The sequence below is a fragment of the Acanthopagrus latus genome, chromosome 2, assembly GCF_904848185.1.
Source record: "Acanthopagrus latus isolate v.2019 chromosome 2, fAcaLat1.1, whole genome shotgun sequence".
In the NCBI taxonomy this organism is placed as follows: domain Eukaryota; kingdom Metazoa; phylum Chordata; class Actinopteri; order Spariformes; family Sparidae; genus Acanthopagrus; species Acanthopagrus latus.
In genome coordinates, this window is record NC_051040.1 from 9,147,600 (window position 1) to 9,175,218 (window position 27,619).

At 40.0% G+C, this 27,619-nt stretch overlaps 1 protein-coding gene across 2 annotated transcripts; it reads left to right on the top strand.

Moving 5' to 3' along the window:
• On the top strand, positions 1–27,499 carry rpa1 (replication protein A1). 2 transcript variants are annotated; one of them, XM_037083700.1, is made up of 17 exons: positions 1–269; positions 671–718; positions 1,104–1,182; positions 2,250–2,358; positions 2,449–2,537; positions 2,722–2,796; positions 3,978–4,092; positions 5,266–5,368; positions 5,495–5,563; positions 5,878–6,070; positions 8,257–8,393; positions 10,065–10,213; positions 16,765–16,894; positions 20,192–20,368; positions 21,175–21,282; positions 21,554–21,640; positions 26,759–27,499. In XM_037083700.1, the coding sequence occupies exons 1-17, from the start codon at positions 240–242 to the stop codon at positions 26,861–26,863; spliced, it is 1,803 nt and encodes a 600-aa protein (XP_036939595.1). In that variant the 5' UTR covers positions 1–239; the 3' UTR covers positions 26,864–27,499. The 2 variants fall into 2 exon arrangements, with proteins under 2 accessions (XP_036939595.1, XP_036939586.1); XM_037083691.1 differs by having other exon boundaries at positions 2–269; positions 3,975–4,092.
• Positions 27,500–27,619: the final 120 nt, after the last annotated feature.

A 27,619-nucleotide genomic window follows, 5' to 3' on the forward strand; every position in this document is an offset into this window, starting at 1 on the left:
GCTCTCCGGACAGCGTAGGCTTGCTTCAGTGTGTTGTATCGACAATGTACAAACGGAGCTCAGATCAGTAAGCGGAAACGGAAACTGGAGCAACACAGACGGCGCTTGGCGCGTTTGTCCAAGCTGTTGGCGGCAACGGCACAATTCAGCTAGTGCTGTCAGTGTCAGGCGTATTCAGCGGACTGTCCGGCTAAAACTTCAGCAAAGTCGCGTTTTAGTCGCTAATTCATCTCGCAAACATGACGAAGCTTACAGAGGGCGCGATAGAGGTAAGGGTTCAAATCATGAGCTAAAACATTATTTTAGAAACGAAAAACTGCCCCAGTTGTAAATGATTTGGTGCAGTATGAACTGTAGTCTTTGTTCAGCTGGTGTTAACAAGCGGCATTTGTTTGTATTTCCACTGAAAGTCCAAAAAACAACGGGCGGTTAGTCAGCGCTAGCTTAATGTTATATTAGCAATTCTGTTAACGTTTGCGTCTTTGGAAAATATCAACTTTCGCTAGTGTATGCACCGTCGAAGATGAGCTCTTGAGGTACCATTGGATGTGATAGTTGAGTTATCTTTGTGCAAATAAAACGTTTCCAGCTGTTGTCAGGTGAAACATCATGTAAAATATCTACTAGCTTGTCAACGAGTGGGTTGAGCTAATCAACGGTTTGTGTTTAGGCTCTATCAAATGGCGGTGGTGGCAGCGACGTAGTGCTTCAGGTGGCGGTAAGTAACAAAAAAAACAGAGCTCACACTGTGTTTCCCAACGTTTCTGTTCAGCAACTACACCCCTGCTGACTTCACTCTCTATGTATTTGGTAACATTGAAGATTGACCCCCCCCCTTGTGTCCTCTTGAATCTGATCAATTACTCAGAATTCAGGGTCAGATTATTCTGCAAACCAAAGCTGCATCCACTCCAGGGTGGAAAAGGTCATTTAAGATCATGTAACACGGCTCATAACTCAAAATGTAGAAGTTCACATCTCTGTGAGGCCACACTAACAGATCCTGGTATGTTTCAGCTCACTGTATGATTCAGTTTGTTTAGTGCAACTCTCTTGTTTTAGTAATATATTTTTTTAACATTTTCACCTATATCACCTGTCAGAATATTCGCAAGATTGACGGAGGAAATGGTCCACCTCGCTATCGAGTGATGATGAGTGATGGGCGGCACACTCTGTCCTGTAAGTACATCATTCCTCAACACAGCAGAAACAGAGATGGGATATATACAAGTGATTATTGCAAAGTATTTGTCTTTGTTCTAACTGATGTTTGGATTTGTTTATGAGCACATGATAGAAGGTTTACCAATAATCAAACAGTTAACCTTCTTAAAAACTTAACTGAATCTTAAACCTCTGTGTTGATATTATCTCTGTAAAAGGTGGATGTGGGTGGCATTTGGATGGGTAGTGCAAGACAGGTGTTGAATAATATGCAGGGTTTGATTGGCTTTTAGGGAAGATTGTGTGTTTTTTCTTTTTTTTTTATTTCACACTCTGAATGTGAGATATGCATGAGGTCAAAGACTAGCTGTCTGTTTGGAGTGAATATTCTTAAGAACACATTGTTCTGATACTTACTCTCATACATATTCTGGCATGTCTCCCTCCAGAAGCTGAAAAAAGTTAATGCCCCCACCCAACAATTTTTTGTTAGCCATTAACAATTATAATGGATCAACTAATAAAGAATAAAAAAGGACCCAGTTTGTAGTTAAATAAAGGTCAGAATGATAATGTCAGAAAACAATTTTATGTATTTTGCGTACATAAATCTTATTTATTCAACTTTGTTCGCATCTTTCTCACTTCCCAGTGTTATCTGGAGGATTTCATTGTCTCGAACTAATGGGAGAACTTCTTGTCAGATATCATCTTTGTTTACTGATCTTTAAAACAGTTCACTGAGACCGCTGATGCTGTGTATCAACAACCGAAAACGCCTATATTCGATGACCTATGAATGAGACTCAACAATCAACTTATTTTCATCTTTATTCAGAATTACTCACTCAAACTTTAATACACTTCCACTTGTGCTTAAAGAGATTTTTTTTCACTCCACACTTTGATCAGAGATATTTAAATGTGTTGGACTTAAACAGATTTTAGTTTTGTTAAGACATAAATAAAAAACAAACAGAAAACTCCAGTAACTATCGACTATCAGACACCCTGCCATTTCCTCATTTGAATAAACCAGTACTGCCTCGTCTGATTTTCTTGGTCATTCTACACCTTTACAGCTTTCATGCTCTCAACTCAGCTAAATTACATGGCTGATGAGAACAAACTGGTCCCAAACTGCATCTGCCTACTGAAGAGGCATGTGACGAATACACTGAAGGATGGACGGTAAGCACTTTCTCTACACATTTCCTGTCTTTATATCCAGACTGTCTTTTATAACTTCTTTCTGCTGTTTATGGTGATGTTTTTCTACAGACGGGTGGTAATCATTTTGGAAATGGATGTCCTGAAGCCCGCTGAAGATGTAGCTGGAAGAATAGGCGACCCCATTCCTTACACTGAGGGTAAGTCTTCAAAACACATTTCATCATATTTGCTGCTTACTGAATATTTAATGTTTGTCTTGAAGCGGTACTCAGTGAATATACCATAACAATATGAAGTGAGTTTGATATTTGAATACACACCCATACATGTTGGGGCACAGTGTTACTGCAGGCCCAGACTAATGTCATCTATTTCTTGCAGGTCAGGGTAAGGGCCCACAGGCAGCGCCAAACCCTGAACCCCGCCCTCCCCTGCAGCAGCAAAACAGGAATGAGAGTGAGTGCAAGTTTTTATTTTTAACTCTTAAAATGGACGAATAGGTTCAGCATACAACAGAATGCACCACACAAATAGTTCATAAGTAACCACCAGATGGCAGCATTTCTCTACTGCTTCCTATAATTTGGGTGACCCATAGATTTACAGGCCACAAGTAATTCTGACAACCCCGCTGAGGAACCTTTTCATTTTTTAGCTTTCTCAAGAGTTTTTTTTCTCCATCTGTTATTGATACTCATTTTCCATAGCTCTTCTATTTCATGTGATTGCTTTAACAACTGTGAGCCTCTGCTGATGGGTAGCTGTCTCTGCCTCTGCCTGTCAGTCATTACATTTATCTTGTTTGGATGCTCAAACAAATACATTTGCAGCACAGTGTACCTGGAGAGTGTGCATTAGCCCCCATTAGTGAACAGATTCGATAAAACACTGAGAGTTCATGTAAAAGATAAGTGGTGTATCACTGCAGACCAAACGTCTAGGACCTGGAGAGATCTGCAATCCAGCTGTCAGAAGGCTTTTTCTGTCCTCTAGTGTATTTCATAGCAGGTATTCATCCCTCTAATCTGCCATGTGGGAATTTAGGTTGTGGCAAGCACCCTCCTCATCAGCACAGTCATTGTTCATTTCTCTGTATGTGCTGCTTGATCTGGGGGCTTAATTACCAGAAGTGCAGTGGTTGGCAAAGTGGGAGGACTTAAGTGGACACTTTGAACTCTAATCCTCCGCGTGAGACGCACACAAATCAAATGTGCAGCGCTTGTTCAAACGGAAAATCTCAAAGTCAGGCAGCCCGGCTCTCCTGGGGAAGAGCAGCTCCAGTTTGTTATAGCATTTCACACTCTGCCCTGATTCTGTGAAATGTGAATCATCCTTCTCGCCGCAATGCTGGATCACACATCTCCAACAACTCGCTTTGACAAGATTTTTGTTTCCTGCTCTTTCCTTTTTCTCAACTCGAGAGTCAACGGTGGTAAATTTACTTGAAGTCATTAGTTTTTCTTTGATGAAACTTCCCTCATGAAGTGAGATAATTACAGTGATCAAGCAGTTGCAATCCAAAGAAATTGGATTTTTTGTAATTCCTCTCTGATGAATAATGTATGTGCCTCTCTCTTGACTCCTCTCCATCACTGCTCTTCATGGATCATTTATTTTTCTCCTCATTCCTCCAGCAGTGAACAGAGGTTTCAGTAAAGACTTTGGGAAGAAGGCTCCATCTGCCATGCCCAGTACTCCAGGGGGAAGTTCCAAAGCAGTGCCCATCGCCAGCCTCAACCCCTACCAGTCCAAGTGAGTATGTTTTCCAGGCAGTGGGAAATGTCATGCCAGCTTGGGAACAACTTCCAGGAACAAGAAAAAAAATAAAACAGTGGCGTTCGCAGCAGTGTTTGTAATACTGGTTGTCATGTTTTCTGAGAAACCAAAAAAGAACCACTGTGATCTTTCCTGTTTCACTGTTCCACCTTGCAGCACCAACACCATCGTTATTTTTTGCTTCCACAGTTGAAAAGTACAGGCGTTTCTCACATGTGGATCTGCCAAACACAGGTGTTATTGATAAAATTGCTAACGACTACATTCTGTTGAAGAGCGCCAGTGCAGGGCTCATGCTGTTGACTTCCTGGCATGCCCAAATGTAACTGGGCCAACTTTAATGTCATTGGCTACACCTGTGCCTTTCTCTCCCATGAGGAATTAAAAATGTCTGTGAAAAGCCTGTTTCAGAGGAGCAAAGTAAATAGCCCCTTTAACACAGAGATCTTGCAATACTGCAGCAATGGAGACCATTACCCCGCTTTTGTTTATTTACACTTAACCATACAGAGGCAGTGTGTGGTTTAAAAAAAAAAAAAAAATGAATGAATGAATTCCTTCTTAGATGGGATGCTGGCATTCAACAAGCAAAAGAGCCATGATAACTAACACAATAGCATTGGAGTGTAATGTGACATTTCCTTGGCTGTAGGTCAGCGCCTGTTGCAACATAACGGCAATTCATTAACATACCTGTTATAAGGTGATGGAGTTAGCAGGTCCCAAGCCTAGTTGTCTCCCCACCTTGCAAAAATGTTAGTTGGTGCCCCTCATCTTTGAATTAGGAGCTAAATAAAGCTAGCTGCCTTTTTTAAATCTCCCGTTGGCGGGTCACATGCATAACATAACGTTACACCCCTGTCCTGTCCCTCACTCCCACTACACAGACATCGATTTGGGACTGTTACTGCATATGCTGTCAGCTTAAATGCGGAACAACGGAGGCTCATAATTTATCTTCTGTGTTGTCTATCCACTTTGCCATTAATCCACTATACCATTAGAGGGCAGACTATTAAAAGGTTGAGTTGATTAATAATTTATGAATTATGAAGAAATAAATCGGTACAAAGGTTTACATTCTTAGAACATGAGGCTTTAAACATGAACACCTACCTGAATAACCTTCGACTTGTTTCTTTATGACAGGTGGACCATCCGTGCACGTGTAACCAACAAGAGCAGCATCCGCACATGGAGCAACTCTCGTGGTGATGGCAAACTCTTCTCCATGGAGATTGTGGATGAGAGTGTGAGTGTTATTGTGTTCTCACTGATAATTTTATGTAAATAACCTACACCGTGTGAAGAGCTGGAAATCCTGCACTGTACCTGACCTACTTTAATATATTAACCAAACCACAATGTTTTATCACAGGGAGAAATCCGAGTGACTGGTTTCAACCAAGAGGTGGACAAGTACTTCAGCCTTATTGAGGTTGGCAAGGTGAGACGTTCCTCTAGATAATGATACAGGAGTTTGTAATTTTCGGCCAAAAATGTCTTTCACTGTCCTGTTGGAGATGGATTTGGCGGCTGAGTGTTCTAGCAACAGCTGCCAGTACTTTGTGAGTTAAAACCATGGAGACTATGAATGAGTCATCTGGCTACACTATACCCATACAATAAGCAGCTTATGATCATCTGCCAACCTTTGTTGATACGATTGTCTGAAGTCGTATCTTGTTTGCACCATTCAGTCAGGTGAAATGCTCCCCAGATCTGTGATTAACACCAGGTTCATCCATCTGTACGGGCCAGGTCTACTACATCTCCAAGGGCTCCCTGAAGATCGCCAACAAGCAGTACACCTCAGTGAAGAATGACTATGAGATGACACTCAATGGAGAGACCAGCATTATTCCCTGCGAGGACAGCTCTGATGTTCCCATGGTGCAGTGTGACTTCGTCTCAATCGGTGATCTGGGGAACAGAGAAAAAGATGCTATTATTGGTGAGGATCATTAGTTGTACACACAAACATTCCTGAACCCGACCTGTGACTTCAAATCAGTTTCATTTCTTGTTCCCAGTCTGTATTGAGACAAAACTATTAAACAGGGCCTAGATCCAAGCACAAACACAAAGACATTACATACTGCCAAAACAGAAAGCCCTACTCATAGCCCTGAAAATGGATCTGTAAAAGTTGTGTAGAATCCTCAATCTTCATGTCTTTATTAGAATAGGACTCTCCCGTTATCTAAAGGATCTTTTGATACAGGTTGAAACTGTCAGCTTTATACCCTTGCATATTTTGATGTCGTAATGGCTGGATAAAACATTTAAAAGCGGCCTGTGTAAGATGAAGAAACCTTACCTACAGTTCTAGCAGGTAAAAATATATCATGGAGGACTACAAATATTAGATCTGTTCATCCCTTGTTGTCTCTGTAACAGGCTCACAGTATGAAGGGATGCATGATGTGAATATTTGTCAGCCATCACTGATAAGATAATTGATAATTTCACAATTATGTATTTTAAAATTAAGTGAAGTACTTGTTGATTAATCACACTTTCCCTCCTCTCAGAACCCTTGCAAATTACAGTAGTCTCGTCTTCCTTGGAAAAGGTTTTTAGCTGTCTAGTCTACATTGTGTTGCCACCATTACAGATTTAACTTATTTTTCCTTTTCTTCGTTGTCTGCATTGCTTTTGTCAAGTCACTGAAATGCATTTTGTCAACCAATACCAGTTAATGGCCACCAAAATAAATTTCTGAGTCTTTGTCTGATATATATTTTACATCTCTGTCCTACTTTAGATTTTCCTTTTAGTTGTAGTCTCATTCGTTCCTCCAAAACTGCTACACCTCCTAAACAAAATCATATCTAACACCCTAAAATATTGTGTGCAGTCAGCTGGTTTGTCCGAATTACTAGTTAAATTTGCCCTACTCTACTACACACTGTGGAGTGTTGGTTACACAGACCAAGGTCCTGTAAACCCTTCCAGGGCAGAGCTCAAAGCACAGTGTGCTCATATGCTGTGTTGTTGTGATGGGATGATCCGTCTAGTATGGGCTGTTTTTTTTTTGTTTTTTTTGAATGGCGGCCACTTTTTTCCAACAGATTTTATGAGACATTAACTTTGATGATGATGATATCATGCTGTGATGTATCCTGCTCTCTAAACAAATGTACAGAGAGCAGAGGTGTACAGCACAGTGCACAGAGGAACCATTACCTATCAAGTGCAGGTAGCTTGTGTTTGTGTCTTCAATAATTCCTGGTGCGTAAGTGCACATTGCTTTACCTTTTATGGAGGACTCGAGCCTAAACAGATTCTAATTCTCTCCTGCATAAACCAGCCAGCCATCTGAGGTGGTCCCAACCACACAATAATAAGCTATAGCAGAGGATAGTTTGTAGCAGAAAGTGGAGCCGGATATGCTGGGAGGTTGAGGTAATTACAGTATACGAGCAGAGAGATAAAAGTGGTATTAATAAAACTGGTGACAGTAACAGCCTGTAGTGAAGATTGGCTTTGGGCCCGATGGCAGAGCTGGGGAGAAAATGAACCTGCTGTCACAGGTAAAATGAAGTGATAATAATTAGTCTGCTTGTAATTGTGTTAATGAAGACTGCAGCTTGTACTTCAGTTTGAGTAATTTCTCTCCCACATACCAGTCGACATCAAAGTTAAGTTTTGTTCATCATGGTTTAATGCATTTAGAAACCCTTTACTCACTGGGGCTGTGGGTTTGTACCTTAGGTTATGAGTAATGTTGGCAGTGCCACTCTCGATGCTTTATTGCACTGGTCAACATGGTATGCTTCAAGTGCGTTGGTGGAAACAATTAAAGCCTGTTTCATGGAATTTCTCCTACATTATGGATGTTGGTTCCAGGTGCACAGGCCAGTGACCTCACACCTGATGTGAAATTAATGAATCACTTATTTCCCAAGAGCCAATTTGTGCTGGAAACCATGAGACCCAGAGTGACCCTTGGGCGTTAACACCTCACTCAATATTTATGATATGTATATGTGGGAATAATCTGTTTATCTGGAACATTAAACCATATGTGGTCTTCTCAAGAATGTCATATGCATGAATCGGGTTGGGACAACAAAAATAGATCCAGTGTCAACTTCTAATGTTTTTTAATGTTCTGACTCATGTGTCCCGTTACAGATGTGATTGGAGTCTGTAAGGGTGTGGATGAAGTGACCCGCCTCACCACTAAGACCAACAAAGAAGTGTCTAAGAGGACGCTCAGTCTGATGGACATGTCTGGGAAAGTGGTGACCGTCACACTGTGGGGAGAGGAAGTGAGTATAGACATAAGATGGAGAGTAAAAGATGTAATGTGACAATGCAGTTGTTTAAATTGGTGGTGAAGAATCAATATCAGCGTTGTAACAGTTAGTTGTAGGCAGCTGTAACAGTTATGCCATCTTCTCTGAACTCTTGTCTTTTCAAATGTTAATCATCAGAGAACAACCAGTTTTAATAAGAGAATTTGTGAAATTGTTTTAACCATAAGACCTTTTTTACCCGCTGTTGGAGGGTGATCATTTGCTACAATTACTATGAATAACTGAAGCTAAATTAGATCACACATTCAGCAGGTGAACACAAAGACGTTAGCACCTGCAATACAAAGTGCCTAAAATAAGTGCTCCTTTTATGAAGTTTTTGTTTACTTTCTGGTGAGCCTGTCAGATAGGTGTTTAATGGGAAGGGATGTTCAACACATTTGCTGATCACTATTCAGCAGCAGAGTCAGACATTTAACAGCGTGTGCAGTGTTTAATGGAGGTGTATGTAGTTGAAAGCATCGACTGAATGCCCTGTCACGAGGTGATAAAATAACTGTCCTCCTGCAGTTGATTTTTACCTGTGGCTCAGAGGGACTGTGCTCAGTTCACCACCATTTCTTTCCTCCTGACAAGAAGCACAGTGTTCCCTGTTTGTTTCTTCGACAGGTAGCCCTTTACCAGAGGGACTAGCTGAGGCACACAAGATGTATAGTTTATTAAGAACAATGGCAATGCAAGAAGCAAGTGCTGGATTTTCCTCTCATCGCTAAGGGCTTTAATGTTGCCCCCCCCCCCACCGCCCCATTGTTTTTTCTCAGTTGGTCTCCTCAGGTTATTATTGAAATGAGAACTGAAAAAACTATGAAAATCACTGAAACTGAAAATCAAGTTACCGTGAAATATTTTGAAACTGTCATCAAGCTTTAAAGAACTAAAACTGCCAAAATCAGGAAGAAACAAAGAAAAATAAAGGGCTCAATCAATAAATGAATTTGCCATTAAAATCAGACATTTATGAAGATGTAGAAAGAAAATACACTTACAAGTTGGGGAAATTATATGGGGGAGGGCCATGCTAAGAGAAAATGACTCAATCACTACAGAAATGTATACCTAAATCTTTTTTAAATGAATACATTTGATGGGTAAGTAAACAAATAGGCTAGGAATACAAAGGTATGCTAATTGAGAGGAAAATTGAAACATATCTTTGTTACATTTTAGAAATTAATGCCTTTAATTTTAGTGATAATTTGGTGCATTTAACAATGTATTAAGTTACTTAGATGACCAATTATTTTAAATTTTGGTAGTATTAGTCCTCTAAACAACATTGTGGTTCTGGGGATTGAAATGATCTGTGTTTTGGGCTCTCATTCAGTCTTCCTGTTTAGTTTAGATGGAAATATCTTGACTGGATCATGCTTCAATGAGTAATGTCATGGTAAATATGATGAACATATCTGCTAATCTTCAGCATGTTAGCATGTTCACAGTGATCACTTTAACATGATGAACATAGCATTTAGCTCAAAGCACCGGTGTGCCTCAGTACAAACAAATTCTTAATCCAAGATGAAAAAGTACCAACACCATTATAAATTAAATGAAATCCAAACAAATAAAAGTAACAACAAAGTTTTAATGACTGTCTCTCCTTTTGTCTCTTGCTTTGTGTAGGCTGAAAAGTTTGATGGCTCTGGACAGCCCATTGTAGCAGTTAAGGGTGCAAAACTTTCTGACTTTGGAGGCCGGTCCCTCTCTGCATCCTTCAGCAGCACTGTGATGATCAACCCAGACATCCCTGAGGCATATAAGCTCAGAGGCTGGTAAGTGAACCTGATGCTCATAGATAATGCAGTGCAGAAAATTGCTTATATGTTCTGGCAATTGTAAACCCATGGCCGAGGGCTTTTATAGCAAGTGTGAAACATGGTTTACGTTTAACGGCAAAAGGCTTTCTCATATTTATTTCTGCCTGCAAGTATCACTGTTAAAACTGAGCTAGTGATACGATTTAAATCACAGGTTTCCATTTCCCAAGTTGCAAGAGTGCATGCTCTGATTCTCATTATCAAGATTAGTTTCCCCCCATTAGCCACAATGTGGGGGGTGCCTCAATGAAGCATTACATATAAATGGAAATCATACTTAATCTGTGTAAATGTGTTTTTTACTCCTAATCGCCTTTCCAGATGAAATGAAATCCAGACTAATTTCTGTGTGATTATGTTTTTCTCTTACTGTGTGAGTGTGTATGTGATGCTGCAGTGCACATATTCTCATGTTTATTTTCTCTTGAACACAAAGGATTATGTGGAAATAAGGTCAGGTATCTTTTCTTTGTGGTGGTGAACTGTGCACATGTAGTCATGCAAATTGCATTTATTAGAAGTACAAGAGCCAAATGCAGTGTTAGCATAATGCCTTAACACAATTAAGGCATGTGACTCAATTCCTTGAAGAATTTTAGTTGAATTTTTCGAGAGAAACATTTAAGACTCTAGCTTTCATCTTTTCTTCAGGCTCATGTGCCAGTTCCTCGATTCCTTCTTTTCTAATTTATTTCCTCTCCCTGGTGTACAACACGGCCAAAAATAATTACGCTCTGCATGCATTGATTTTTGTCAGAGGTTAGGATAAAAGACATTTCTGCTGTCTATTTTTTAACAAAGGCGTCATCTGGTCAGTGTGTGGTGTTAAGGTTTATAATGCCAGCTGTATGAAGTGGCACAGGCTGCACGATTGACAGATGATGCAGAGGACACGTTGACCAAGGCGGGAGACGATACTCTACCTCACTCCAGCACTTGTGGCATACTGATTGATCCATCCTCCTTATAGATTTTACTTAAACAGGCCGAGTCTGGCCCTCCTCTCTGACATGAAAGCAAATGTCTCCATTTGTGAGTGGAGATCTGGTCGATTCCATCAAACATGTTTCATTTCTTTACCTCCTAATACAAGTGTCTGCTCTGCACTGAGGAATAAAAGACAATAAACACATTTATTTTGTGACAAGTCTAGTGCAGTCTCCTTTCCCGCCTTGACAAATGTAGTTGTGAGTATTTATACATGATCAGAGGATCTGATCTGCATAATCAGAGCAGTGAAATGTGACTTGACTTTAGAGGTGAGATGGAGGCAAATCACAAAATATGCTAAAATGTGCCTCTTTAATCAGATGTCTTGGCTCATGGTAATTTCTTGATGATGGTTTTAGCTCCAGCCTCTGGCTTCTCTGAATATTTTTTAATTTATTTAATTTCTCAGAATGCCAACTGCTGCTGTTAGGTTTTCTTTGTTGTGGGATTATTTTGTATTCATGTTGTGATAAAAAGTGCTCCATTATCAGGACCACTCCTGGGTCTTCTGCATTCTTTTACCTGAACACCATTAAGTCCTGAGTCACATTTTCAAATCCCTGCTGTTGCAAAGGCCTTTTATTCTCCCTGTGCATGTCTTTCCTGTTTAATGATGGAAGGTTTGTCCAGTCACTTCTCACTTGAACAGCCAGATATAACCATCATTAAATTCTTCTATTGGTTTATCCAATGCAGAAGAGCATGTGGCCCATATTGCTCCTCTTTGGACAATGGGTTCCTGCAGGTTTGCAAGCATTCGCTAATGAACAGTTTAAAAGTCACAGATGGAAGGATGCCAGACCTAACTCATTACTCTCGATCCAAGTCGATCCGAGTGAGAGCCACCGTGAAGACGAGATCGTTATGCACCATTTTTGAGAGCTATCACCAGCCTCATGCTGAGAGCAGGATGGAGAGAGTAGCTTCCTTAGTCATTAATCTTTATTTTAAAGCTGCATTACAAAGATATCTAGTAAGGGAAAGTATGTTTTAGTGTCTCTATTCATCCTGGTTGCAGCTAACCGACAACTAACTAATTATTTTCGGGGTTATTTTTGGGATACTTATTTTCCCGACTGGTGTTATCACCATGATTTTGTTCGTAAATTTGAAAGGATTTTTCAAAATTGTTTTGACAGAGCCCGGTGACATCTTTATGTTGCCTCTTTTGCAACAGTTAAAAATGCAAACACTCTTCAGACTCTTTTTCTGTCATAAATGATGACAAAAAAGCAGCAAATCCTTACGTTTAAGGCTAGAACCAGCAAATGTTTATATTTTTCATTATTGGCAATTTTTATTTTTTTTTTGATCAACTCATTGTTGCAGCTCTAGTTTTCGTTGGAAGTCTGCCAGCTGTTGAACAATGTGTGTTTTGTTGTGCTGTTGATAAGCTCGGGTCTCATGATGGTACTCCTCCAACTTGTGTGTCCGTTGGTGATCCATATGCCAAAATGTGAATTGTGGAAAATGGAACAAGGCAGCAATTCAATTAAACTCTGAATGAATCTTTTAATGGTTATTTTTTTAAGTCTTGCACAGAAGCACCCAAAGCTTTTACCCATCTATGCCTTTACTGTACAGCCAAGCCTGCCGAAACATTATTGTTTTACTCATGCGGAGGCGTCTTAATTTGATTGTGTTTTGGTGCAGACCTTTGGGACTTCCTCAAATGAATAGTCCATCCTTGGTGGGCTGTTGACTCAAATTCATGCAGAGTATTAGTGGTGCTGCTCAGCACTTTCCAGTGTGCTTATAAAAAAAAAATGCTGCCCCCTGCACTAATTATCTTGATGTTGGATTAATCTGGGGGTTTAGTGCGCTGTTAGTGTGCATGTTCTTTATGCACCAACCAGCTTTTATTGACATTACTTGACACAAGTTGTCCATTTGACATTAAATCCAAGTTCCTCTTTGTAAACATTTTCAGTGAAAAAAGTCTGACTTCACAGTCACTTTGACCCATCTAACTGTGTACATGCAGTTGTCCATTAGGTGGCAACAGCACATCTAGAGATGTTACTTTCTCCCATACTGTCAGGCAGGGTAGTCACTTTTCTGTTAACTACACCTCGTCATGTTTGTTCCCAGAGCTTGATGCTGTCAACCTCAGACATTCACCACCGACTCATTTAGTCACACAAGTCCAAGCTGACATTTTCACTGTCTGTCTTATCTTGACTTCAGCATTTCCGCATGTGCAGGATGCATCACATAGCCTGGGCAGTAATTATGTCAGCCAAGAAGCAAACAAGCTTTAACACGGCAGTCTGGTGAACATAATGCCTCATTATATCATTGGCTGTTATTTTACTGAGATGCTTCACCGTGCTGTAATGATTTGGGGGAAAAAAAAATATGGAAGAAATACAAGCTGTATTAGTGGAGCAGAGTTATTAACTCAATTGAGTTAGTAACTATCTCACTGAATGTTTAAATCCAAATTGCACGCTCACTCATATTAGTCACAACTGTCAAAGTACCAAGGCTTCTACTGAATCTGCTCAGTGGCATACAGAGCTCTCATATGATTAACTCTGTGCTATATTTCGTTTTACTTTTGAACCAGTTATTTCCATCATCAATCAATCAGAGTTGAATCAGCAGATATTTTAATAGATAGTTTCAGTATACGATTTGATGATTATTGTTGCCATGTATGATACGTTTGTGGGAAAGTTTGGGGGTTTTAGACTGTTTGTTGGTCAAAACAGGCACTATGAATACTTTAGGTTGGGTTCTTTGGAAATTATAATGGACGTTTTTTACTGTCACTGACTATCGATCTATCAGGAAAATAATTGGCATATGAATCAATAATTAAGTCACTACCCTGTTTTTAGGTTTTTTGCATTGACCCAATCACAATGTTTGTTTATAGTTATTTCCATGTAAGCAGTGTTCAGTTTGCTTCACTGCACTCACTGTTTAGATTCCTTTTTTTTGTCAGAATAATAATGTGGCATAAAAACAGCTTGTTCTGTTTTTTTCCATGATACACTTGAGCTCTGTATTGGACAAGCTCATATAAAGTCAACTGTTGTAACACACTGATTCATGCTGAAAAGTCCTAAGCTGTATAAATGACATGTGAATGTTAAATTGCTGTATTCTCGCACTTAATTTATTCTACAGTGTTCTCTTAAACAAATGGTTTTACAATTGGAGCCTCTGTGATCTGTCTAATATGAGACAGTATAAAAAACTTAGCAGTGATTTTGACAGGCCAGAATAAGTTAAAGGACGTTATTCAGTCATGTTTACATTCAAATGAACATACTATGGCTTCTAAAGTTACTGGTCGCTCCTTGTCGGACCATATGTCACTCACTACCGATGAAGTGGCTAACGCCAGAGCACATACAACATGTGGTAATCCTGTTTGCCACTTTCAGCCCAGGCATTAGATTCTTAGCCTGGAGCTGAGAACTCTGCTTACTGAGACTTTCCCATCATCCCCCTCCTGCTTCTTCCTCTGACACCTCTCTGCCCCTGTCCTGTCCTTGCTCACTGACACACTGACATTTGACATTTATATGTCGTGCACATGCATGTCTGTCTCATGTGATCCGTCTCTGTGTCTCTGCTCTGAGCTGGGATGTGCCTGCTTTTTCAGTTGACTGTTGCACATTTTCTGCCAGCTCTAATTTGTCCTCTTTGTGTCTCCTTCATCACGATCACTGTCTGCCATGCCATGTCTGTTTCCCGTGCTCCTCGCTGTCTCTGTGATAGAAACAGCCGCAGCTTGGCAACTAGATTCTGTCACGGTGGCATCTTGTTGAGCCTTTTACAGTCCTTTTGGGAATCTGTCAAATCAGATGTCCAGGGTCGCATGTAACACTGAAGCCTCACCAGTCTGCAGGCTTACGTTTTTGTGTGATGCATTTTTAATCATCTCAGCTATGTTGTCACTACATCTTCCTCTGTACAACATCTGTCCTATTCTACCACATCTGTGAGTTGTTGAGCCGTGATGGAAAACGGTATCTCCATTTTACGTGATTTGATTTGTCGCAATATCTTTCCACAAGCTCCTAACTGGTTGGTACAATTAAAGCACAGGTACACTATTGAGGAATCTGGTGCCACCGTGAAGAATTGCTCCCATTTGTCAGTAGGAGTGGGAAATTGGCAGCCTGTGCGTCACCCTGGCCACACTCTGAACCGTTAATGGGGATATTTTCAATTAGTCATGCCTCCAGGAGCAACGCATGCTCTCGCTGTATTTACAACCTGACCTCCCAATTGTGCCCCACTCTGCCTTGTGGCCAACAGATTAGTAAGCTCTATTGATCCCTCTGACCATTTTAAACCGATCTCTCTTTTTTTTTTTTTTCTCCCCCCTACTGCATTTTACCTCCACCCATCTTTCTTCCTCCTTCTTCCCTGCCTTCCCTCTTCTCCTCCTTCCTATTGTCTTCCCTGAATTACCGAAAACATTGGGCGAAAATGGGTTTCTGATATCACTGTAACAGCCCTGACCCTGGCCAGCTCATCTGTCCCTCTGCTGTTGATTCATTTCACACGCCTCTCAGCTTGCCTTGCTCTCAGCTAAGCCATCCCTGCTTTGACAGACACAAATGAACGCTCTGCTTGGGACAAGATATTTTATTTTACTTTATTTTTTTTTCTGCTAACAGTTAGATGGACAGCCTGCAGCCTGTTGACAGCCATTTGAACAGCAGCGTATGGTCCCCTGCTTTGTTGCAGATGTATTAAAATGAATAAAGCTGCAAAAGTAGACCTTGGCATACCAAGCATGAATCTCTCAATTAGAAATGACCGGAGACCAGCTGCACCACATACCTCTGGATGAAGTGTTTAATCCTCCTATTTTTAGAAAATCAAACAGGACCAGAAATATTTTTCCACTGTACCATCAAAATGATTTTGAAGCTGTTATTTTAAGGTAAAAAGTTGCATAATGTCCCTTTTTTAAGTTGTCTTTAGGTTTTGTCTGAATATTGGCCCAAGAGGCAAAATTTAACCTTTGTTGCATAACATCCATTGTAATTGACAAATGTATTTTTAGTCCCAAAAAAGGATTTACAAGAAAAATAATACTTTTTAGAGAGTTGTAAAAATACTGTTTTTACCGGTCTGGTTCGCCAAGAAAAAACAGACACATTTTATATGGTTGATGCATCGTGTCCACTACAGTAGACATTTATGTACTTCCTTCTAAACAATAAGTGGGGGAAAATTTACTGGCATAATTTTTTAGTTGTGTAAGAGTAAAACTATATAACATAAAAAATATATATGTATTACCCTCTGGTTTAATTATTAGTGCATTAAAAGGGTTCAACTAAAATCTTGGTATTCGAGTGATACAAGCTTATTAAGAAATTGAGATGCTTGCGTTGTTTTTTTGTTTGTTGTTACTTTGTAAGGACTAACAATGAATCAAGGACACAATCAACAGATGTAACAGTTAGTTATAGCCCCAGGTATACTTGGTTGACTGCAACCGGGGTCTGACGAGCAGTGACCGGTATCCATTCTTTTTAATGTAGGTATGACAAGGAGGGTCACACCATGGAAGGAGAGTCTCTGACAGAGATGAAAGGTGGCAGTGGCGGTGGAAACACAAACTGGAAGACTCTATCTGACGTTAAGACGGAGCACCTGGGACACGGAGACAAGGTACACACACGTGGTCGGCTTTGCTTTGACGTGCTCAAACATTCAAGATATGGTAACTCGAGACATATTGTTATTCAAAGATGATTCTTTGAAGATATTCAAGGACAAACTGAAAGACTGGTGCTGAATCCCAAACAACAAATATGAAAGTGCTCGCAGTCAAGCTGCATTTGTACATGGTGCACACTGCAGGTCTGTAAAGCCTTGCTGTAGTGTAACCTTGTCACTCACAGCTCTGCTTTGCAAAGGTACTTTTTAGCAGAGAGTCAGCATGATGAATCTTTATAATCGATTCATAAAATCACTGTAGCACCAGGTTTGTGCACTTAAAAGCAGACCACACAGGGGTTCCTGATCCTCTACTCATTAATCCCCCTGTGTTGTTGGTGTCCTCTTACAGTCTTGGTGTATGTTCATGGTGAAAGTCGCATTTATCTCTTGTATTGATTACAAAGAGTACATATGCTCCATTCGTTGCCTTCTGTAATGAAATCACTCTCCTCAGATAAGTAATGTGTTTTTTAATTTCCCTCTTTTTTATATTTGTACTGTTGAGGGAAATGGTGCTCGCAGTGCATGAATTGTTCAGAGCAGATAATGTGACCTGTGCAGAGATCTTAACTTGTCTAATTTAATATAATTTAACATGCACTGCACATTAGTAATCATCACAGTATGACGAAAACATCCCATTAAGACCAGCTCAGTTAATAGATGGAAGCGATTAATGGAAGGCACAAATATTATGCGTGGCTGTTAAAGATGAGTACAGAGTTGGAGGCGGCGGGCTATACTACTATCTATTTGGAAGCTGAAAAAAGACCTGACAGCTCATAGCTCAAACAAAGAGAAAAACAATAAAACATGGATTAAACAGGATCAGCAATCTCAATTAAGTGGAAAATATGTTTTGTTAAATAATTTTCTTTGCATGACCATTTCCTGCCTCTGCAGCCCTCACAATTCTCTCGTCTGCATCCATAACTGCAGAATTCCCAGTCACAGATAGTAAATGGCTTATTGTTCCTCCGTATGCCTCCTGTTATTGTAGCCATGTTGGCAATTTGATTATCTGGATGTCTACAATGCAGCTCATGCAGCCCCATCTATTTCTTTCACACTCAAATCCTGACTGTAAGCAGTAGCCCCCCTGTCAGGTGGAGGGCTTCTTCTGGCATTAGCTCCCTGCGGTTCAGGAGGAAATGTTTGACCCTGGGCTATCAAGGCTCTTGCTTCTCCTCAGCATGGCGTGTGATGAGACCCAGTACTGACAAAGGAGCTGAGCTGATGCTGTCCTCAACCCCTCCGAGACATCCCATACACAGGGGGCATGGGGTCAGGCCTCTCAAGACCCCCCTTAACCAAAGTCTGTTGCAATTAATTGTCCCTGTCAAAAAGTCTTTGTGTCACAATCTCAAGTTTCCACATTGCACATTCCCCGTGCCCTCTCTGACAGTAAATGGTCACCCCCCTCTTGTTTGCTTGACACTGCATTTGTAAAGACCTGTGACAGAGGAGAGAAACAGGTTCTTCTGTCCTCTTCCCAGTGTGGCAACCCCGCTCTGTCACACGCTAATTGAAGAGGTATTTAGTTGATTAATTGGACCTCTTTTGGATAAGCAGCAGAGGTTGATGCGTGGGTTGCATTTGGTAAAATCAAAACAGTAATTATAAAAGCATAGCCAGCGGCATCTTGTGTTGGAACAGAATGATTTTCTCTTGTTTTGCTACTGTCGCTTACTACGCACTTAGGGGCTTTTTATTTATCCAAACTGACATGAAATATCAATTGTCCTATTTTAGAAGTTAATTGGGAACAGTTACCCTTTGCGCAGAGAAGCAATGGTAAGTGCTTGGAGAAAATGGAGAGGAAGGAATTGATTTTTCTTTGTACTGTAGGGAATATGAATAGTTTGCCTGCTAAGCAAATGTAAGAAGAGTCAGTAAGATAATGTTTTTTCCACTCAGCAAGGTATGTTTTGACCTTTGTCAAGTTTGAAAAAGCTCTCCTGGACCATGAAAATGAATCGGAATAGACAGATCATGGAAACATTTTAAAGGTTAACATACCTGGGCCCTATTTCCCCATGTTTTTGTGCCTAAGTGACTAATGGGGACAGCAATTTTGAGAAATTGGTCCAGTATTGAGCGGTGCCACTGCAGCTAGCAGTTATGAAACGTGCTGCAATGTAATTTGCACCTTCGAGGTACCCCCACTTAAAGTGCTTGTTTTGTCACTGACAGTCTCCGGTTGTTATTCCATGTGTCTGAGGACCTTACCAAAATGATCCCTGTTTATCAAAGAATAAGATCCCTTTTGTTTAACCAGTAATGGCCACTATTGCTTTGCCAAAGCCACCAGACTCCATTTGCAGAAACATTTATTTTATTGTCATAAAGATTTCAGAAAGAAATGAAGTAGAATTCACTAAAACCAACCGAGTATGTTCCAACAATCAGCAACTCTGGTTTTGATGAAAATCACTGCATTCGATTGAACATATTCTGGATTCTGGATATATTCCATATCTACCTGTTGTTTATTTGATGTCCATCCTCCATCTGGCTCCTCTCTGTATATTTTCACATCTTACATGGTGATTTAAGGGCTGTTTCCAGATTTGGTAAAACTCTTAACTCTTGGTTAATGTATTTGCATCCTCTGCCCCAACCCTAAATGGGCACCTTTGGCCTTTTATCAAATCATGCAGGGGCACAGTCTGTTCTCTATGGTCACAGCTGAGGTTAGTGGTAGAGGAAGACTCTGTCCAAAGCAATCAGCTGTTGGGGTGTAACACCTATGTCGTGTGCATTTGGGCCTGCCCTGCATGAGGGAGCACTTCTAGACAAGGAGAGGTGATATTACTCTTCTGCAAACATGTCACAACATTTCATCTCTTTACAACATATGCAGCACTGTGTTTGGTGTTCATCTATTTCTGTCCAATGTGAAATTCATGTTACTTGCTCAGGTGTTGGCAGTGTTTCCTGAAGGCAGCTGGTTTCCAAAGTTTGTCTTTCCCCTCAAAAGCAGCAGCTACCTCCCTAGTTTGCATTTGTGTTGGAACCATTAGAATTTTGGTTCAGAGTGTGACTTGTGCATCTGGCACCCAAATGTTGCTTTCTGACGGTTCACGCACACCACTACATGCTTCGTAAAATGTCATCCTAATGTTAATTTCATGCAGGTTTTATTCCTGGTTCTAAACAGTCACCATGTTTCACATAACAAAACACAAAGGTCGTGAGCGAGGGAGAAAACATCTTGTCAGAAGTTTGTTTTATAATCCCTTATAGGCGGACTACTACACCTGCATTGCTACCATAGTGTACCTGCGCAAGGAAAACTGCCTTTACCAGGCCTGTCCCAGCCAAGACTGCAACAAGAAAGTGGTTGACCAACAGAACGGCATGTTCCGCTGTGAGAAGTGCGACAAAGAATTCCCCAACTTCAAGTATCGCCTTATCCTTTCTGTAAGTAACTTCTATCGGACACTTTTTCAGTGGTGCCACACATGCACTCACACACAGTCATATATGCTAATGCACATATCTTAAATGGCTGCATACCCTGCTTAGTCCTGTGCAGATGCTTCGGCTGCTCCTTCTTATGTTCGTGTTTTTCTGTCTCCCAGGACTCAAACCACTCTCTCCCCTTTTCGACCCATTCCCTGTGGTTCACCATTGGCCCAATCTGCTCTTTGTCGCTGAATTTAGAGACGTTTAAAGCACATTTTTACACTTAATTTTAAATCCGAACCATGTCGGGTTAATTGCTGCAGCTTTCAATACCGAATCGTCTGTCATTTTTACAGATGTAAATCTTATGAAGAGACACAAATATGAGCCCTTTTCCTCAGCTCGCTTGCACACAAACATTTAAAAACAACAACATTGACTATAAAAAGTCTCTGTAGCCAGGCGACTGAAATAAGCGGCTTTTGTTTCGTACCACTCACCAGTGGACATATTGTTATTCTTCACAGGCTGTCACATAAGCTGTGAATTTGCTTCCACTGTATATATCACAAATGCGCTGTGACTCTGCATGTTTTGCCAGGCTTGCCAGCAGGATATAGGCTAATTAGAGGATCTAATGAGTTCTTAAGAACAGAGAGATGTGTCAAGTTAAAGTATTATATTTAAGCATCCAGCCAACTACTCTATCAGAAAGTATGCAAGATTTAAATATGGCTACACTGATCTATGTTTGTGCCTTTGTCTGTGTATGTGTCTAACTGTTTCTCCCTACTCTTGCTTTCTCTTTTTTATATAAACAGGCCAACATTGCAGATTATGGGGACAACCAGTGGGTGACTTGCTTCCAGGAGAGTGCAGAGGCCATCCTGGGCCAGAATGCAGCTTACCTGGGGCAGCTCAAGGACTCGGTGAGACTCTACCTGAATATAATACTGGCCTCAGGAAATGGCCACGGCATGAGCTAAACCTCAGTCTTTGTCACTGCCAAACATACACACACTCACAAACACACACACTCCTGCAGAGACAAATCTGTGACACCCACTGTGCTTTGTTTCTTCCAGACATAATTACTTACATAAATCACAGGAGTCATTTTGCTCTTGAAATTATGATGAAACTAACGTTTGATAAACTAAAAATGCATTCGTCTTGAAATGAAATTTTCCTCAATTTCAGAATGAAGCTGCCTTTGACGAGGTCTTCCAGCAAGCCAACTTCAACACGTTTGTCTTCCGCAGCAGAGTGAAGTTAGAAACGTATAACGTAAGTAAAGCATGGTAATGAATCTTGATAAAAATGCCTGCAGGTTTGTCATCATCGCAACATGCTTTGCAGAGAGACCATATTGCTGCAGTACGCTGGAAAGCGTGAGGAAGGAATGGTGTAGCCGCTGTCCCTTGAACCTCCATCATTCCTTTGGAATGAAAAGGCACAGCACAAAAAGAGCTTCTTCTTGCATTTTCCCATTTATAAACAAAGCAAGCCTGCCTTGATTGACAGAAGCATCTCTAGAAAAAAAAAACAAAAAAAAAACAAAAAACTCTTGAGTGTTTGTCCTAGCATGTTGCTCATTTTCAGTGGCTTTGTGAAGGATGCACACACAGATTAGTCGCGGCCACTGTTTCCTGTAGGCCACACAGATAGAGGTTTGTTTTGAGGGAAGAGCATAAAAGAATTGATTGGGCTGGGACTCTGAGCAGGAAGTCTGGAGCCAAGCCAGAGGCTGCATCCGCCTTCAACACACAGAAGAGGCCACTGTGTCTGTCACATTCAGCGCGGCTTCCGAACTGCCAATGGCAATGCTACAAGCATGTATTGGCTACTGCCTCCAAACTCCATACTCCTTCAGCAGAGACACCTGCAACCCCTCTTTCACTTTATTTTCTACCTCCCAGTGCCACAAGCCAGCCATTGTGCTGCGCACTCAAATGTTGTCCTGACACAATGCTGTGTGTGCTTGATGTGAGACTAAGCAGGTCCTTAACAGTAAATGACACCCTTCCATTCTGTTGCATCATAGTGAGGCTTGTGCTTTGTCGAGCTTAAGACATCAGCTTTTTTTTCATGTGTAATTCAGTAAAGGACCTGCAACAGTCACATGAGGATTATGATGAAATTATACATCATAATGACATTAAGACACAGAAGCACATATTTTAAGATCACGCTGACTACAAGACATGCAGACGACATCACATGTTTAGCATACATGCGTATTTTGCTTGTATTAACAGTATGGTTTTAAATGATCATATTTAATTTACTTGTACTGCAGTTCAAGAATATAGATAGATAGATAGATAGATAGATAGATAGATAGATAGATAGATAGATAGATAGATAGATAGATAGATAGATAGATATAGAATTAAATAAATTATAATAAAATATATTTTTACAGACAGTATAGGGTTAGGGTGACAGCTTACAGAATGATAACTACTACTATTACTACTACTATAATACCATGTCGTACCAATAAATCTATCATTGTATTTTAAGTATCAACATCAAATTAAAGTACTATGATGCATTTGTTGCTCAAAGTCACACAGAAGGGAAACTGAAACTATCGTGATGTTCTTATAAAGCATAACAAAGACACAGCCTTTTGTCCTGTTAAAGATAAAGTCAGAAGTACAGTAAGTTTTCCAGTTATATTTCATGTCTCTCTGGCATTCTATAATAAATAAATGCACACAAAGCTTTTAAGGAATAAATATAGGTTGCTACTGAAAACCAAAAGCCATGTCACTCAGTATAGTTTACTTGATGCTAACAAATCAACGGTGTTTTTAATTACAGTGTATTGATCAAAACAAGTCTGTTGTACAATTGATGTGGTGAAGAAGCATAATGTAATTATTTTCACACAAATCAATGTCAGTTGTATTTTGGCATTCAAATTATTGGTATTTTGATATTGTGCAAAGGTAATTGTGTTATAATTCCCAAAATGTCAGAGGATTAATGTGTTGTTACTGTCAAAACACACTCTTAAATATCACCGAGTACTCGACTCTTTGACAGTCTTGAATATTTAACTTGCCTGACATCAGGACTATCTGCTTGCAGCTGCAATATTGGAACTATTTTGCCGTTATTAAGCACTCATCGTCCCTATAGGCTCTGTCTAGACGTTGTAACTGATTTAAGCGTCTCAGAAGGACGAGAGTGATGAAAAAATTATATTGAACATTCAAGGCTTTTTATTGCAGTCCAGTCTTGACCACTGCAGGCCCACTTTCAAACAGAGATGTGGTGGAATTGAAAGCAAACAGCTGGTCAGCAAATGTTTTCTCATTTATTAATCCTGTCTCACTTAGAAGGTGCTAATTATACAATGAAGCCTGCTGTACAATTCTGTGGATATTTTAATTTCATATCGGGGTAAAATGCCAGCTAGGGGCAGTATGTTCACAATGGGTACAATCTGCAGTGCTGAATTTATGGTGGGTTAGTACCTTTTTTTTTTTTCTTTTTTCTTTTTTATTGCATGTTCTATCTGACACTGAATAATCGCTGTAGTTTAGAGGTGATAATCAGCTGAACCCTTTTAAAAAGCACCAAAATGTAATCCCCAAATAACTGCAGCTTAATACATCGGTTGTTGAAGGTCTCACAATCATGCTTCATGCTACTTGGGTTACAGGGTAGGCCTGACATTGACACTCTACACTACTGACCTACTGCGTATCTCACTTATATCAAGTAATCAAACTGAAATCAGAGGATTTAGATTTTTGTCCCCCTGAGAAAATGACTTGGATCATTTAAATGATCATCAAATAATTGGCAGTTAACCTAATAGTTGACAACTAATAATTAATCTTTGCATCTCTAGTATGAGGATATCATCACTCTTGCTGAGATGTACACATGCCTGATGTATCAGACGTATCTACCTTTCATTGTCGATATTCATACATATGATTAATTTCATCCTGTCTATCACAGACACCTGAGACACATTTGATCAACAAAACCAAACCTCGGGAAATTCTAATACCAACTTTTTTTTTTTTTTTCTTCCCTACAAAAACCCACGTTTTGGTATACCAGCAAGTTTATTGTTTACTGCTGTTTTCCATGGCTGGGAAAAAAACACTGATGCAGCACTGTGTGCACTGATCAAATATACAGGTTAGACAGAGGTTAAGGATATAAAATGAGGATTTGGCTGCATTTTTCAGTTACTCATCAGCTGCTTGTATACAAGTGTCTGTACAGATTTTCAGTCCTCTCTTCATCCCCGCTGCTCTCTTAAAGGCTGCACAGGAGAAGCTATGTTTCATTTAAGCACGTATGAAATGGTTAGTTTATCTGGGCCGCTGTTAGCTGTAAGTGTTCCTGGCAAGTTTAAAGTTGTTAGAAAAGAAGTCATAACAGAACAAATTCATGTGTGTGTTGTTCATCGCACAGGTTGTATAAGTGTGGATCAACACCCAACTTGGCTGCGTGATGTTGGCTGCTAACAGATTTACACACATCTTACCTTCCCACTCATCAACTGCAACCACAGTCCCCGTCACTTTCAGTGTGTATGGTGAATATAAGATGCAACCACAGCCCCGTTATAAAACGGCTTGTTTATAATTCAGCTTTTTCTTGAAGTTAAGCAAGATATCATTCCAGCCTTTTGAACAAGGAAGAAAATGCTGCTTTTCCTGAGTGATAGGTTAAAATAAATGATAACATTGGCAATATTAATGTTGTAACATGTCGTGACACTTCCTATAATTTAATTCTGTGATTTGAACAATGTTTTATTTCCTTAGTGCTTGTATTTAATTTCAAGGCTGTTACAACATTGGTCAGAAGGGAGAATGAGAGTGCGAGCTGTGTGCACTCGTAGGACTGATTAATTAAGCTTGGTTAAACTAAACAGAAACAAGAAATAGACGTGCTTGTTCTAATGAAAAACCTGATGGATTTCCCTATTCCTTCACCAAAATGTGATTTAGTATTAGTGTGTGAGAGTGGTTGGGCACAAACGTGTGTAGGTGTTAACTAGGACTTCACCCTTAAAGTTAGTACATTTGAGGTTTCTGCACTGATGATCACATTCGAGTCACAAATTGAAGCATTTCTTTAACTGCAAGATAAAAGTCTGCCGACCTTTTAGAAAACCAGATGGCACTTTAACAACACTGAAAGGCTGTTGGTGCATTGCTACATTATAAGGCGCTTTACATGAGGAATATTCTAAATGACTCCTTTTAAGGAAATTTAAAACGTTATGAGAAAATTGTGCATTTTGTGTGATTTGGCGGCACACCACAGACAGTGTTATGTTTTGAAAACTTTTATGTTTAAGTAAACATGTATGTATAGATGTGATCCCACCCACTCGCTGAAGTTACATAGTGCAGAAACAAGTGAGAGACACCCATTCCCCCTGTTACAAGACACTGTATCTTCAATATGACTTGCATAATGGTGCTTAAAGTTAGACTAATTGACTAGTCCAGCAGTAAGAGAATGCCCAGAAACAGTGTGAATAGAGCATGATTTAATCTGTAAGGTTAAATATTGTCTTGGAAAAATATGGCAGATATTGAAGGATCCTATTTCAAACCGTTAATCACATTCTTCAATAAACAGATATTTTATATGCAGTTGGCAGCGCAGTGTAACATGTAGTGTTTTTAACATCAGTTATTTACCAGCAGTAGTAATGGATACTTGTGTTTTATAAACCAACATTTGACTTGGAAGACGTGTCATGTCATTTTAGTTAATATTTGTTTTGTACAATGCCTTACTAAAGGTTTTATACGTGGCTCATTTATCTATATTGGTGTACAGCTTGACAGTTCATCCCTGTCCGTTCAACTCTTCATCAAACTATATTGAAGCTATTCGTTATTTTATGTATTTGCTTAAGATACATTTATATTTCTCTTGCAACACAGAAAACAGGCTGAGAGATTTATAACAGGCTATTCTTAAAGGATGTGGGCACAGATCCAAAGGAAGATGATTTACATTTCACCCAGTTGAGCTGCAGAGGATTAATGGAGACCAAATGAGTGTAACTTCTGTTTAAATGCAGAGAATAATGGCCCTGGTAGACATGACCTTACCCTGTCTAGACAGCTGTGGAGGTGGTTATGCCTTTAAAAGCTGCATTTTCTTTTCTTTTCTTTCTTTTTTTTGTGTGAAACATTGAATGGCAGTACATTTCAGACACGGAGTCCAAACCTCTCCATTAACATAGAGAAGGGGTGTGTGTGTGTGTATGTGTGTGTGTGTGTGGTAGATTACCAATGCATTAATATAAAGTAGGGGGCAAGACTGAGGTCTATTACCTCTTACTTTGTTGGTCAGAGAATTCAGCCTCAGCTAATACAAATGTTTTCTCACTGTTTTGTCTGACAGGATGAATCCAGGATCAAGGCCACAGTGATGGAGGTGAAGCCTGTTGACCACAAGGACTACAGCAAGAGGTTGATCATGAACATAAGGAAATTGGCGGCCCAGTAGGACCCTTGAGATTTATGTTGTGTGTTCTGGTTTCCTTTTGTCTCTGTACAGCCATCAAACAGCTCTAAATGTAAGAGAAAGTTGTTGTTTTTCTGTACTTAACTGTGATTCTTCAGAGTACTTGTAACTGTCCAGCTTCCCCTTGAAATAATGTTTGGTGACCTGTTTTTTTGTTGTTGTTGTTTTTGATGGTGGTGAACGTAACAGACAACTGTTTTTTGTTTCCTTTCTCTGTTATTTGGGGAAGCAGAGCAGAGAGTGGGTCAGTAAGCCACAAAAGAAATCATTGCTGTGTCTGTCTTAAGTCGGCCAGTTGTTCCTGCATGTGCTGCGGTCATGTGGGGGCGGCGGCTGCTTTAAGCACAAGACCAGCACAGTACCCGGCGCTCTTTTCACTTTCAGATGCACACTCAAAATGGCTGGGCTGGACCTGCACACTCCTGATAAGACCGTTTACTCTCCCACTCTTTTTTTTTTTTTTCCCCTCCGTCGCTCACATACTTGCTAACATAAGCACATACACACATGCACAGTGCAGACTTAACGGGAAAAGGAACTGCATTCTATTTAAGTAGTTACAAGGTGTTTGTCCAACTGCGTTCTGTAGTTGAGTTTTTTTTTTTTTGTGACAATTAACTCTCAAAATAAAGATGTTTGTAATCAAATTAATGTCTGATGTGTGAATGTGTAAATATCCCTCACAGCTCCTGACCCTGACCCAACAAGAGAAACGAAAACTTGTCTGTTATTTATTTT